The following is a 15,170-nucleotide window of genomic DNA, read 5'->3' on the forward strand; positions in this document are numbered from 1 at the left end:
GGCCGGGCGCAGTGGCTCAAGCCTGTAATCCCAACACTTTGGGAGGCCGAGACAGGCGGATCACGAGGTCAGGAGATTGAGACCATCTTGGCTAACCCGGTGAAACCCTGTCTCTACTAAAAAATACAAAAAATTAGCCGGGCAAGGTGGCGGGCGCCTGTAGTCCCAGCTACTCGGGAGGCTAAGACAGGAGAATGGCGTAAACCCGGGAGGTGGAGCTTGCAGTGAGCTGAGATCCGGCCACTGCACTCCAGCCTGGGCCACAGAGCGAGACTCCGTCTCAAAAAAACAAAAAACAAAAAACAAAAACAAAAACAAAAAAACCCAAAAAACCAAAACACATCTGTTGGCGCCAGTGCTGGCCATAGGGTGGGGAGATATAGTCCAGGATGCTGCTCCAAAAGGTGGTAAGGAAGCTGGAAGGGCGGGGGTCTGCGGGCAGGTGGGGAAGATCCACAAAACCCTAGGGAACGTTGACTTGGTTTGCAGATCACTACTGCCCTCTGGTGGTGATCAGCTTGGGCAACCCTGCCTTCTGGAGGTTCAAGTAGGGACAGGGGAGTGGGTAGGTGAGAACTGAAGGTTGGAGGCTTTTGAGGCCTCTGGAGGAAGACTGTTCCAAGTGGTGGAACAGCATGTGTGAGGCGAGGACCCACGATGGCTGGTGGGCAAAGGACCAGAGAAGCACAGGCTCAGTCCCCAATAATTCCACCAGGTTTCCCTCCCACCTAGAAGAGATGAGCTGCCTGAACAGCCCTCCAGCAGCCCAGAGAGCATCTGAAATTCTTTATTGGAACATCATTGCTGTTTGCCAAATAGAAGACACAGACAGCAGACGAACAGTGAAAACAGAGCCCAGTGACCAGAGCTGGCCCCTTGGCTGGGGACCCTCCCCTACTACCTGGTGGACCAGCCTGGCAACCTCTGCCCCTCCCCGGACCCCCGGGCCTTTGGCATAATGCTGATGGGGGGCTGCAGGCAGTGAAGCCCCTTGACTCAAAGCAGAGACTTGAATGGGCGCTGGAGAGTGGGGACAGTGGAGAGGCCAGGGAGGGCTGGGCGGGCCCCCCGGGCTGGGCCGAGCAGCGCAAGTGGAGGAAGCCAGGAGCGGGCGAGATGGCATCTATCTGTTTTCTGAAAAGGGGCACATAGGGGCCTGGAAGCAGGTGGTGGTGGTAGCTGGGGAAGGTCACACGCTGACATCCTTCTCATCTCCCGTCTTGGGAACAGCTTCCAGCAGCGGGTCCCCAGGACCTGCCTCCTCTCCCTCCTTGGCCTCACTGGCCTTAGAGTTGGGGACCCAGAGGCCCGAGTCAATGCAGCGTTGCATGTGGTACTTCGCGTCCTGTGAGGAGAAGGGCAGGCAGATGAGGTGGGGCCACCACCCCGGGGTCCCCATTATCCCCTGCACATCCCCAAGCTGGCTTCCTGCCTATTGATATTTAACCAATTTATTTGAGATGGAGTCTCACTCTGTCACCCAGGCTGGAGTGCAATGGTGCAATCTCGGCTCACTGCAACCTCCACCTCCCAGGTTCAAGTGCCTCAGCCTCCCAAGTAGCTGGGGTTACAGACGCCTGTCACCATGCCTGGCTGATTTTTTTACTTTTAGTAGAGATGGGGTTTTGCCATGTTGGCCAGGCTGGTCTCAAACTCCTGACCTCAGGTGATCCGCCTGCCTTGGCCTCCCAAAGCGCTGAGATTACAGGCATGAGCCACTGTACTCAGCTGGAACTTTAAATTTTATTTAACTTTAATTTAAATTTAGATAGTGCAATCTAGAACAAAAGCCAGCAAATTTTTTTAGTAAAGGGACTGACTAAATATTTCTGCTTCCGCAAGCCATATGGTCTCCGTCACGACTCAGCTCTGTGGCAGAGCAAGATCGGTTGTAGATGACAGTGAAACAATTAAGCATGGCTTCTTTGTTGCAATAAAACTTTATTATAAAGACAGGCAGTGAGTCTGGGAGCTGCGGTTTGCAGAACCTGGTCTAGATGGCTATGCCCATAGAAGCTTCTAGAAACTCATGGCCAGTCCTGCAGCTAGACCCATTTTACAGACGAGAAAACCAGGGTGACCAACCAGTGAGCCAAGTGGTAGGAATAGGGTCAATCGTGTCCTACTTAGATTCAACGTCTATTGCCACTTCCAAAAATACAGCCAGTGAGACCTTCTTTATAAAAACATAATTTTTAGAAAAAAAATCAGTGAGATGTCATGGTGTCAGCCTATAATCCAAGCTACTTGGGGAGGCTGAGGTGGGAGGATCACTTGAGCCTGGGAGGTGGAGGCTGCAGCCTGGGTGAGAGAGGAAGACCCTGTCTGTCAAAAAAAAACAGATGGCTGGGTGCAGTGGCTCACGCCTGTAATCCCAGCACTCTGGGAGGCCGAGGCGGGCGGATCACGAGGTCAGGAGATCAAGACCATCATGGGTAACACGGTGAAACCCTGTCTCTACTAAACAATACAAAAAATTAGCCGGGCGTGGTGGTGGGCACCTGTAGTCCCAGCTACTCGGGAGGCTGAGGCAGGAGAATGGTGTGAACCCGGGAGGCGGAGTTTGCAGTGAGCAGAAATAGCACCACTGCACTCCAGCCTGGGTGACAGAGTGAGACTCTGTCTCAAAAAAAAAAAAAACCACAAAAAAACAGACAAAATCCAATTAACAGCCAGCATTTACCAGCCCCTGCCATGTGCTCAGCTCCTTTCCCCACACGTTTTGTGAGCTGATATTGAGAGAAAATATGGTTTGCATAAGGAAACTGAGGCTGGACTCAGTCACAGTAACAGTGACTATCAGTCACAAGGGACATACGCTCAAAGCTCAGCATTTATCTGCTGGATGCTGGGACACAGTAGGTGCTCAATAAATGTGGGTGTGTGCCAAGGTAACACGACCCCCCTTAGTCCTTGGAGAAGCCTTGGAGGGGCACTTTCACCAACTGGCTTCAGAGACTTGGGACACAGGGCTGGGGGAGACACATGGCCCGCTGGAAAGGCATGGGACGTGGGGGTTACTCACGGTGGGGTCCATCTTGCTGATGGCGTCTTGCAGCATCTGCACGTCCTTCACATCGAAGCACTTTTGGAGTTCCTGGAGGTATAGAGGGGCTGGGGTCAGGGGCTGGGTCCCTGTGCCCTGGGGGGTCCCGCTCAGGGTCCTCCTGCTGCCCGCCTGGGCTGGGGAGCCGCACCTCAGGGAGGGACTCGTAGACCTCGACAGGGTCCAGGCCGCCGGGGCCAAGCCGCTTCTTGCGCTCCTCCTCCTCGTACTCCTTCATGGCCTTCTCAATGCGCAGCTTGGCACGGCCCCGCACACGCTCCTTGAAGGCTTCTAGCTCGTCGTTGAAGCCCTCCATGTACTGGCGATCGGCTGTCTATGGGGGTCGGGCAGTGCTCACTAGACTTGGCCCAGTGCTCAGGAGGGACTGGGGGCCCAGGACCCTCCAGCCACAGCTCCTCAGAGGTGCCCCAGGGCTCCCTAAGTCTGTTCCTGACTTACATAAAGGGCTCCCCAAGGCCTGGGCTCCCCTGCCAGGGACCTCGTCGGGCATTTGCTAAAGACCACCTCCTTGGGAGCCCTGCTTTACTGCAGATCCGAGACACTCGTGTCCTCAGTGTCCCTGCATGGGCACCTCTAACTCAACACGGCCACCTCCCAGCCTGCCTTGTCCTTGGTCCCCAGTCTTGGTAAGGGTAGCCCTGTTCCTCCAGGTGCTCAAGTTAAAAACCCGAGAGGCTGGCAGGCGCCTGTAATGCCAGCTACTTGGGAGGCTGAGGCATGAGAATTGCTTGAACCCAGGAGGCAGGGGTTGCAGTGAGCTGAGATCACGCCATTGCACTCCAGCCTTGGTGATAGCAAGACTCGGTCTCAAAAACAAAAAAAAGCCCAGAGCCCTAGAGGCACCCTCACCTCTGTCCTTTACCCACATATCCACATGGGGACCTCCAGCACATCCTAGTGCTCCCATTTTTTTTTTGTAATGCAGTTTTGCTCTGTCACCCAGGCTGGAGTGCAGTGGCACACCACAGCTCACAAATTCCTGAGCTCAAGTGGTCCTCCTGCTTCAGCCTCCCAAAGACTTGGACTATAGGACTCAGTCACCAAGCCTGGCCTGACCGCCACTTATAAAGTCTGGCAGCATCCACCCACTTCTCTCCCCCTCCTGGGCCCCGCCCTCTCCTGATCTAGGATTTGGTGATTGGAGGGGCTTGAGTCCCAGTGGACAGGAGTCGGCCTTACCCAGAGCACTGTGGGCTGGTTCCCTGGGGAGGGGGCCTCCAGCCACCTGGCAGCTCAGGGGACCCTACCTTAATCTTAGTGAAGAACTGCCGGAAGCAGGCCCGGGGGTCCACCTTCAGGCTCTTGGCCAGCTCCAGGATAAACTGCATGACGATTGTCTGGTGGGCCACCTGCTCCATGAGTGCACATTTCTGCCAGGGAGAACAGGCACAGTGTTACCAAGTGGCGGCCTCAGGGCAGTGCCTTTTCACAGCCCTGGGGAAAGCTCCACTCACCTCCTCCACCTCTAGGTCAATGCACCAGATGACCAGGTAATTGGCCGTCTCCTCGCACACCAGGTGGACATTGTCTGACAGGTACTTTTGGCTGTCATCCCAGCGGCGGAGCATGCCTGTGGGAAGATGCTGGCAAGGTGCTGGAGGGCCCTGGAGGCAAAGGGCCTGCCCCGACCTTGCCCCCCATAACCTCACACGCCCCACTCACCAAAGTGCTTGATCTGTTTCTCGTACTTTTCCACGAAGGTCTTGTGTTTCTGCTCCCTCACCTCCTCTGAGTCCTCCTCTGTCTTCTCGGGCTTGGTGTTGACCATGCTCTGTGGTAGGGTGAGAGGGGGAGTGGGCTGGGGCAAGGCTGCGGAGCGCCTCGAGTGCGGCCGGGCGGGCCGTGGCCGCAGCGCCCATCCCATCCACGGCGGAGGTGGTGACGAAGCCATGAGCATCAAGGTGGCGGGAGCGTGGGCATGGGCCTTGGGGCAGATCAGAGGAGGGGACCGGTGGGGTGTTTCATCCGCCCGGCCCTCCAAGCCTGTCCCCCCTCCCACGTGGCCCCCGTCCGTCCCTCAGCTCTCCGCCCCACCCCACACTCTTCAACTACACCGCCGCGGTCCTCCCCTGACCAGGCATTGGGTGCGCATGCGTCGTGGCTGCATACTCGCTGGCTGCGCAAGTGCACTGCCCGCCCCGCCTGCCCCGCACACCTTGCTGAAGCCGTCTTTGCTGAGCGTGTCCACGTTCCAGGGCATGCTCTTCTCCTTCTTGCGCATCTCTTCCAGCTTCTGCTCCCAGCTCCGCTCCTCTTTGCGCAGCTGCTGTGCCTCGGCCTGCAGCCGCTCTAGCTCTGCCTTGCCGCCCTCAGCCACCTCCAGCTCCTTCAGCTTCCTCTGGCATTCGGCCACCTTGCGCTTGCACTCGCGGCAGCCCCTGTCCAGTTCCTCTTTCTCCTTCTGGAACTGCTCCATGCGCTCCACCCGGGCCTGCGGGCAGGGGCGGCCTATCAACTCTGGGGAGCGGCCTGTCCCTTACCCCCAGCCCCATACCCAATCCCCGCACCAGAGATGGCCCCGGGAAAAAGTATGCCTCCACCTCCCGTGCCCTGGTCTCCCAGCTTCCGCCCCTGCCCCCACAGGTGCCGACGCACACCCAAGTGGGGTCCGGTCCCTCCGTCCTCCGCTCAGAACCCTGGCGGCTCCCATCTCACTCAGAGCAGAGTCCAGGTTGTCACCACAGCCTACGTAGGCCCTACACAATCTGCCCCGGCACCTCCCCTGGTAACTCTTCCTTCCAGCCACACTGGCCCCTCACTTTTCTCACCTTTTCTTGAGACCATTTTTTTTTCTTTCAGAAAAAAAACAAAAAAACAGGGTCTCACTCTGTCGCCCAGGTCAGAGTGCAGTGGCCCAATGACGACTTACTGAAGCCTCGACCTCCCTGGGCTCAGGCAATCCTCCCACCTCACCTCCCGAGTAGCTGGGACTACAGGTGTGCACCACCACGCCCAGCTAATTTTTGTATTTGCAGTAAAGATGGGGTTTCGCCATGTTGCCCAGACGGGTCTTGAAGTCCTGGGTTCAAGCGATTCTTCCGCCTCGGCCTCCCAAAGTGCTGGGACCACAGGCAGGAGCCACTCTGCTCTGCAGAGCCTGCTTTTTTCTTGAACTTCAAGGCCTTCACACTGGCTGTTCCAACTACTTGGAATGATTTTCCCTCAGATCCCCCCACAGCTGACTCTATGGCACCCGCACCATCTGGGCTCCATGTTGCCTTAGCGAGGACCCCTTCCCTAACCACCTTCCTATTGATGGCAACCTCCCGCTGCCCCCGTCTGGAATTCCCTGCCTCAACACCAGCCACCACTCACATCATATGACAATTGTTTATCACGTTTTTGGGTACTGCCCCGCCCCGCTCTCTAAATATGGGAATGTGTTTGCCATTTTGTCTCCAGAACCAGGAACTTGGCCTGGCGCAAAGCAGGGGCTCAGCAAATGCTTGTTTTTTTGTTTTTATTTTGTTTGGTTTTCTTTGAACAAGGTCTTGTTGTCATGCAGACTAGAGTGCAGTGGTGCGATCATGGTTCACTGCAGCCTTGACCTCCCAGGCTCAAGAGATCCTCCTGCCTCAACCTCCCAACTAGTTAGGACTAAAGGTGCACAGAAAGCACCATGCCCGGCTATTGGGTTTTTTTGGTTTTTTTTTAGATGGAGTCGCCCAGGCTGGAGTGCAGTGGTATGATCTTGGCTCACTGCAACCTCTGCCTCCCGTTTTCAAGAGATTTTCCTGCCTCAGCCTTCTGAGTAGCTGGGATTACAGGCATGCACCACCACACCAGGGTAATTTTATATTTTTAGTAGAGACCAGGTTTCTCCATGTTGGTCAGGCTGATCTGGAACTCCTGACCTCAAGTGATCCACCCACCTTGGCCTCCCAAATTACTGGAATTACAGGCATGAGCCACTGTACCAGGGCCCCTTCTAGATGTTTCTTTGTTCCACCCATAACCTTGCTCCAGGATCACTGCCTAGGCCCCCTTAGCTCTGTCTCCAGCCCAGCATGCCCTCCTGAGCCCCAGCTTGGTGTCTACCTGCTTCCCGCTCACCAGAGCCCCAGATGTCACTCCCTAGGCATTCCTTTCTCCTGATAACAATGCCTCATCTTCTCAGGCTCCTGGTCCCCACCTCACTCCCTGCCTCGCTCAGACCTCCATCTGGGTCCCCATCGGATCATTCAGGACCCTCCAGAGACCCCTATGTGGCTCCACCATCACCCCTCCTGAACCTCAGTGGGGGCTGTTCTATTCAGAGCTGCTGATCAAACCCGGAAACATGCCACCACCTTCAATTGCTGTCCCTCTCCAATCCAGGCACAGCTGCTGCCAGGGAGGCCGGTAAAACCCGCGCATTTGACCACGTGACCAGAGTCCTCCCCACTACCACGTCTTGGGGGGTCTGAATTCAGATGGGACTTCTGATCCTGGCATCCTGGTCCTGGGTCCCAGGCAGATGCTGGCCCTCATGGTTCCTGGAAAGTGTGGCCTTTCTCTTGCCTCTTGGCCTCTGCACGTGCGGTTCCCTTACCTGCTTTGCACCCAAAACTCAGCTTCGACAGAGCCTTCCCCAAATGTTCCCTGCCTGGGGCACCACTGATCCCCAAAGGACCTTCTGTGACCATCTGACATGGTGAGGGTGCTGGAGGACAGCCTTGGGGCACCGGCCCTGGGTCCTAGCCCACAGCCACCATGTACTGGCTGGGTATCCCTGGGCCATCCCCTAACCTCCTGGAACCTCAGTTTCCTCATCTTGTCAAACAGTCAACAATGCTGACCGCACAAGCTCGTCTCAGAAGAAACTAAGGAGATGATTAAAGTAAAATGTCCCGAGCCATGCGGGCCCTCAGCATGCACCCTTCCTGCGCTGGCCAGGGTCATTACCATCTGTGTAAGGGGATAGTCTCTCTCTCTCTCTCTCTCTCTCTCTCTCTCTCTCTCTCTCGGGAGCACTCTGGTGCTTTAAAAAGGAAATGTCGTCAAATGCTTAGTTTAATTTCTGGCCCAGAGCACACGCTCAATAACTGGGAGTGGTTGTTACTACATGGTCACAGCACCCGGCTGTGCCACTGATGGGAGATGAACTTTGGCCATGTCACTGAAACCTCTCCCGGCCTTGGTCTTCCCCTCTGTGAAACGGAGTCTCACAGGATCACTGTGAGGACTGAATAACTCTATGGAAAATGCTTCCAAAACAGCCCTCAGTAGGCGTGTCCCACTGTTACCATCTCCATCCTTGTCACTGCCACTTGAATGGTCTGCTGACTCATTTCTGTGCCTTATCTGAGGCTGTGTCCCCAGGTTCTAGGGCAGGGCCAGGCAGACCTGGCCCCTATTCTAATACCCCAGGGGACTGACACAGCCAGCCTGAGCCTCGGATTCCCCCATATGAATAAGGGGTCAAGAAGGCCTACATGGTTGGGCGTGGTGGCTCACGCCTGTAATCCCAGCACTTTGGGAGGCTGAGGCGAGTGGATCACCTGAGGTCAGGAGTGTGAGACCAGCCTGGCCAACATAGTGAAACCCCATCTCTACTAAGAATATGAAAAGTAGCTGGGCGTGGTGGCGAGCACCTGCAATCCCAGCCACTCCAGGGGCTGAGGCAGAATCGCTTGAACCTGAGGCAGAAGTTGCAGTGAACCAAGATCACGCTAGTGCACTCCAGCCTGGGTGACAGAGCATGACCCTGTCTCAAAAAAAAAAAAAAGCTACCCCTCATGAGATAAACTGCAGCTGCAGGCTGGCACAGTGGCCCATGCCTATAATCCTAGCACTTTGGGAGGCCGAGGTGGGAGGATCACTTGAGCTCAGGAATTCGAGACCAGCCTGGGTAACACAGTGAGATTCCATCTCTTAAAAAAAAAAGTTGCTGGGCAGGGTGGCTCATGCCTGTAATCCCAACACTTTGGGAAGCCAAGCGGGCAGATCATGAGGTCAGGAGTTTGGGACCAGCCTGGCCAACATGGAGAAATCTGGTCTCTACTAAAAAAAATAGAAAAAGTAGCCAGGCATGGTGGCACACACCTGTAGTTCCAGTTACTCAGGAGGCTGAGGCAGGAGAATTGCTTGAACCCAGGAGGTGGAGGTTGCAGTGAGCTGAGAGGGCACCACTGCACTCCAGTCTGGGCAATAGAGTGAGACTCTGTCTTAAAAAAAAGAAAAAAAAAAGCAACTGTGGCCTCTGCAACTCCCTTCCTCCACGATGAGCCTGTGTCACCATGGAGCCTACCTGCCACCCTGCAAGCCACTGCTGGGCAGCCATCAGTCTCCCCTGTGTCCTCTGAATAGCCGCCAGGGAGGCCACAGCTAAAAAAGTCCTCTTGGAGTTCGTGGGGGCGGCAGCCTGCCCAGCCTGGGCTTTACACCTCCCATTGGGGAGGGGCTGTAGCAGGCTGAGCAGGGGAGAAGCCACCCCAGCAAGCAGGGCCCACAGGTGTCACTACCCTCCTGCCTTAGAGTTAGGGAAACTGAGGCTCACGAAATCTCAATGTCATACAACTCATTAGAAGAAACCATTAACAGCAGCTGTCTCTGGGCAGGAGAGTCGGCGAGCTGGGGCTAGGAAAAGGGATTCATTTGTCCCCTTTTGGAACCTTTGGAATTTTTTTTTTTTTTTTTTTTTTTTGAAAAGACAATTTTTTTTTTTTTTTTTTTTTTTTTTTTTTGAAAAGACAAGGTCTTAGGCCAGGCTTGGTGGCTCACACCTACAATCCCGGCACTTTGTGAGGCTGAGGTGGGTGGATCGCCTGAACTCAGGAGTGTGAGACCAGCCTGGGCAACATGGTGAAACCCTGTCTCTACCAAAAATACAAAAATCAACCAGGAATGGTGGTGTGCACCTATGGTCCCAGCTACTCAGGAGGCAGAAATAGGAGGATCACTTGAGCCTGGAAGGTGGAAGTTGCAGTGAGCCGAGATGGCACCACTGCACTCCAGCCTGGGTGACAAAGCAAGATCCTGTCTCGAAAAAAAACCAAAAAAAACAAACAAATCAAAATTAAAAAAAAGAAAAAAGAAAGACAGACAAGGTCTTGCTATGTTGCTCAGGCTGGACTTGAACTTCTGGGCTCAAATGATCCTTCTGCCTCAGCCTCCTGAGTAGCTAGGACTATAGGCATGTGCCACCACATGTGGCTATGGAATTTTTTTTTTAACCATTCACAAAAGTTATTTAAATGATGATGACAGTAATAGCTACTGCCCCAAAAGGATTACAAATATTAAACGAATAAGGTAACCCTTACAACAACCCTATGGGGTGGACATCATTCAGATTCTCAGGTGCTCAGGCACAGAGCAATCAAACAATTCCCTGGCACTCACGCAGCATGTGAGTGATACAGACAGAGCTGAGATTTGAACCTAGTCAGGCCTGTGCTCAGAACCACAGCGATCTCTCCTTCCCCTCCACAATGCTTCCTTCCAAACCTGCCCCAAGTTTTCCTGACCCAGTCTTAATTTATTCTTACAAAAGTCTCAGGGAGGTGGGGTCATAGTATCCCAGGTTTCATACGGGATCAGGGAGGCCTGAGTCTTGCCACATCAAAGAAAGAAAGAAGCAGCAAGAGGCAGGACTAGGATTGGAACGCAAGCTTGCCTGTCCTTGAACCTGTGCTGGAGACGCTGAAGCCCCCTGCCTCTCGTACGTGCCACTACAACCACCGGGTTCTCAGCGGTAGGACAGGAACAGCTCCGTGCCAGAGGGAGGAGGGTGTGGCAGGTACACTACGCTGCAGGAGGGGGGCCCTCCCACTCGGCAGGACCAAACCATTCTCCACAGTAGTAAAGATTAACCTCTTTATGTGACAGAAATAGGTCTTCCCAAGAATAGTCTTTGGAGCTTTGTGGAAGTCTTAAATATTTCATAATAAAATGTTACACACGGCAAGAAATAGAAGCGCTAGAACTTTCTTCCCACACTCCAGTGGCTCGCTTGGCAGGTACACTACCCAGGAGACTCAGGATTTAAGGAATAGGTCTGGAGGTGGGACTGGGAGCTAGATAAAGAGACTAATGCCGTATTCTGGAGTATTCCAAAATGACGGGGAAGGGACCTTCTAGTTGTTTTTGGATAAATGATGGGGAGTTGTCCTATGGGAGGGTGGGGTAAGAGATCCTCACTAGAAGGTTCTGAAAGGTATAGGCCCTTAGTTTAAGAGTACAACACGGCTGGGTGCAGTGGCTCACGCCTGTAATCCCAGCACTCTGGGAGGCCGAGGTGGGTGGATCACCTGAGGTCGGGAGTTCGAGACCAGCCTGACCAACATGGAGAAACCCTGTCTCTACTAAAGATACAAAATTAGCCAGGCGTGGTGGTGCATGCCTGTAATCCCAGCTATTCAGGAGGCTGAGGCAGGAGAATTGCTTGAACCCGGGAGGCAGAGGTTGCAGTGAGCCAAGATTGTGCCACTGCACTCCAGCCTGGGCGACAAGAAGGAAACTCCATCTCAAAAAACAAACAAACAAAAAAAAAGGAGTACAACAGACACTGATATGTGATGCAGGCACACTGATTTGGGGTAGCAGGAGGTTAAACCTTTAAGTCTTAGTCACCCCATTGGCTTGTGAGCACTGAGGGGGTGGTAGGACATGGATCACTCAGACTTGGGATTCTGGGGTCTGGATTTGGGGGTTCTGTTGTGGTCCGATAGAAGAAGGGGTAGTGAATTTAGAATCAGACCAGGAGTCCCTGGAAAAGAGCAAGGACAATTTGGGTCACAGAGTAGCGATCAGGTTGGGGACACAAGGTGGGGTGGGTTTGGAGTCCTGGGCTTGAGTTAGGGGAGTTTCCAATGCTGGCCAAGGCTCATACAGGAAGCCAGTCTGGGAGGTGGGTGGTGACAGGGTCTGCAATACCAAGTAGGGGCAGGGGCTCTGGCTGGGCCGGAAGCCACGTGGGCAGGATTTCCTGGTCTAATGGGAAATGGGTCTACCCGAGGCCAAAGGAGAGGCTGGAATGTGAGGCTCTGTCGGGGTGGAGCTGGTAGTTAGATCCAGAGGGGAACCAGGTTCCACAACCGAAGTCCTTGGTGAGACTAAGGATCCTGAAGGGGGACGGGTCTACACTCTAGGAAGGGGGTCCTGGGTGTGGGCAGGGACAGGAACATCAGAGTAGCACAGAGTTCCTTGTACCGTTTAGAAAAGGAGTGGCGACTCCGGATCTGAATGGGAACCCCGGATCAAGATCCCGGAAAGTAGATCCCAGGACAGACCAAAGTATTGGGGGTCCAGACTACGGAGGTGGGGGTGGGCGACGTGAGATCCCAGATAGGGAGTGGATACCCGAATAAGATGAGGGATCATCTAGAAGAATTTGGGGTCCAAACTTTGAGGCAGAGTTCTGGGTGTAAATGTTAACTGCCGAACAGAATTAGGGAGACTCGTCTAAGGGAGTCCAGACTGAAGAAGTTCTAGGGGGTGAATAGGGAATCCCACGCAAAAATCGGAGCAGGGGGTGAGGGGGGAGATCCCGAGCAGGGACTCAGGGTCCCAGTGGTACTGGGGTCCTGGAGTTGAATCGAGGCTCCTGAAAGTCCAGACTGAGGGGGTGAGAATCTTAGGTGTGAACAGCGGCGTCCCTGGGCAGTATCGGGGACCACAACTCTGGAGCGGGGTCCGGGAGTGGGGAAAGGGATGGGCGCGCGCGCCTTACCTGATGCCGCCAGCGGAAGAGGCTGGCCGTGTCGATGTTGGGGTGCGTCTCGTCTTCATCATCAGACACCTCAATGTGGTCCCACACGCTGTAGTCCACCATCTTGCCTTGGCGGCCCAGCCCGCTACGGCTCGGTTGGCGGCGACGGCGGCGGCGCTGGAGACTTGGTGCGCGGAGCCCCGCCCCTTCCGCTTCCGCCCGAGTGCGGGAACCCCGCCCGTGCGTGACGTCACATCCCTAGTAACCGCGGCAGCGGCACTGGCTACCCATTCTGCCTTAAAGGGCCCTGCGCAAGTGTTCCAGCCCCCTGGAGTTCCCGCAGAGACTCCACCTCATCGGGCGCAGGGGCTCCGCTAGGTCTCCTGGGGGCATACGAGTGGGCGCTTCAACTCCTAGCCCCCCTCATCTCCCGCCTCTCCACGGTGGGCGTTTGGGGTGGCAGGGAGATGACGGTTGATGAGACTGAGAGGACTGTCCCCTCAGCTACGCCGCAGTGACGTCTGCAAGGGGTAGGGACACGGCGGGAAGGCCCTCCCCCTGCCCTTCGTATACGGGGACTTAAGCCTGCGCTGGAGAGGGGCGCCTGACGACTCCTGGGACTTTCTCAGCCCGAGGAGGACTGGACCTGCCCTGGGGGTGTCTAAATCGAGGGTGGAATGGCCCTCCCCTTGAGGGATTAAACATGGAGGGGAGATTGTGGCTCTGCCTTGGGAGCTGGGGTTTCCCCGCCTCGGCAACAGACTTCTCCTCGTCCTCCAGCTCCGGCCATTAGCAGCAAGGACTCGCGCGCGCGCACATACACACACACACACTTTGGAATCACCCGGACCCCCATAACGGGTCTCGGAGCCCCACCCCGCGTGACCGCTGGGTGTCGCTAGAGTCTAGCCTACGGCGCGTATTCCTGGCCTCGCGCTTGGTGGGGGAATCTTGGAGAGGTGGAAGGGGGCTTTCCTTGTCGTCACAGTCTGGGGTCACGCATAGTCCCTCCCCGTTTGTCTGGGGGTACCCTTCCTCCGCCGGGGCTCTAAGGACTCCATTACTCTAAGCATGCAGGGCCCTGGCCTCACACTTCCATGCATCCCAATCCACGCTTTTATACCAGGATAATAGGCCGTGTTGCAGTCTCGGGCCAGGATTATCTTAGATTAAAGGGTGCTCCATCGGGGGTCAGGCTGGATAGGAGAAGCTCCAGCCACTCGGGTGAGGGGCGCCTCTTCCCAGTCTCCCCTGGAGCCGACGTCGCAGGCGGTGCCGGGAGAGAGCGAGCGAAAGGCTCCAGATGGGGGGGATTCCCCCGTGCATGGGGGGGAGGGGCCATCGGACAAAAACGCCCTCCCGCTGCCGCCCCTCCCCCTCGCGCTTCATTCAAACCCGCGAGTGGGCGGGCAGGAGCGGAGGAGTCCCCATCTCCTCCCCCTCCCTCTTCACCTCTACCCTGGCAGTCCAGCACATCAGTGGCCGTCACGGCCCGGGCACGCGCGCGCACGGACCCACACCCCGGCGGCTCTCACAATCGCACACACACATACACACACACCAGCAAACAAAGGGTCTGGACACCCCCGTCCCCTCCCGCCCCCCAGGCCAGAGAGGGCGGGGCATCCCCTCCCCAGCCCCCCCGCAAGGTAAGCTTGGGGCTGCGAGCTGCGGTGGGGAGGGGGACCCGCTGCCATGGTGGGAGGGGGCCAGGACTGTAGGGAGTTCCCCGGCTCCCCAAGAAAGCCGTACCCCCACCCCCACCGTATGCCCTTTAGAGCTTCAGCCCGGTCAGCAGCATGGGGGTGTTCGGAGAGAATCCGAGATGTCAGGGATTCCCGGATCGGCGTGGGGGTCTCTTCCTGGCTCTGGAGACTGGAGCTGCCCAGCTTCAGCAAAACAGCGTTCCCGGAGCCTCAGCTTCCAGAACCGGGGATAGGGCGCCGGAAGCTTCCCCATCAACGCCGAGCATTTCCTAATCTGCCAGCACAGCACCTCCAGCCCTGGGGACTGAGAAGGAGAGGGACCCCTAAGTTGCTTTGCACTGTCGCTCTGTCCCCGGTCCCTACCCCACCCCCCATCGGTGCAAACCCTGCTATGTCTCTCCTGCCTGTGGTGTGGATGGCGGGGGGTTGCGGGAATTGGGAACGTTTTTTGGGGCTACCCTTGCTGCTTCTGCTACATCCCATAACCACATAGCACTGAGCTGCGATGGGGCCCGGCAGGCGGCTTTGCCTTCCTGAGTCTCAATTTCCTCCTCTGCAAAGTGGGTAATGACACACACCTAGGATTCCGCGAAATCGTGCTCGCAGAGCCTGCTTTTGCGCCATCGTTTTGTTTATTAGCTCATTTTACATCTCTTTACCAAGTGTCTACTTACTATGTGCTGGGCACTGTGACCAGGCTTTGGGGCAGCAGCAACCAACCAACCCAGCAGGGGTCCCTGCTCCAGCTAGTGAGGGAGCAGGATTC

General features: G+C 55.8%; 1 protein-coding gene across 2 annotated transcripts; it reads right to left on the reverse strand.

Moving 5' to 3' along the window:
* Positions 1-766: 766 nt before the first annotated feature.
* CDC37 (cell division cycle 37) lies at positions 767-12,932 on the reverse strand. 2 transcript variants are annotated; one of them, XM_011994459.1, is made up of 8 exons: positions 12,720-12,932; positions 5,223-5,498; positions 4,730-4,838; positions 4,522-4,637; positions 4,315-4,437; positions 3,219-3,380; positions 3,026-3,097; positions 767-1,345 (listed from the first exon to the last, which is right to left on the reverse strand). In XM_011994459.1, the coding sequence occupies exons 1-8, from the start codon at positions 12,819-12,821 to the stop codon at positions 1,190-1,192; spliced, it is 1,116 nt and encodes a 371-aa protein (XP_011849849.1). In that variant the 5' UTR covers positions 12,822-12,932; the 3' UTR covers positions 767-1,189. The 2 variants fall into 2 exon arrangements, with proteins under 2 accessions (XP_011849849.1, XP_011849848.1); XM_011994458.1 differs by having other exon boundaries at positions 772-1,345; positions 3,198-3,380.
* Between the last annotated feature and the right edge of the window lie 2,238 nt (positions 12,933-15,170).

This window comes from Mandrillus leucophaeus, unplaced genomic scaffold (genome assembly GCF_000951045.1).
Source record: "Mandrillus leucophaeus isolate KB7577 unplaced genomic scaffold, Mleu.le_1.0 Scaffold112, whole genome shotgun sequence".
Taxonomy (NCBI): Eukaryota; Metazoa; Chordata; class Mammalia; order Primates; family Cercopithecidae; genus Mandrillus; species Mandrillus leucophaeus.

What these genes read in the sequence shown, in the direction of transcription:
- CDC37 (XM_011994458.1), bottom strand. Translation starts at nt 12,821, where the DNA reads ATGGTGGACTACAGCGTGTGGGACCACATTGAGGTGTCTGATGATGAA. An exon ending in GAAACAGATCAAGCACTTTG is followed by an intron (nt 4,638 to 4,729) that starts GTGAGTGGGGCG and finishes ATCTTCCCACAG; the next exon opens with GCATGCTCCGCCGCTGGGAT. An exon ending in TTGACCTAGAGGTGGAGGAG is followed by an intron (nt 4,438 to 4,521) that starts GTGAGTGGAGCT and finishes TCTCCCTGGCAG; the next exon opens with AAATGTGCACTCATGGAGCA.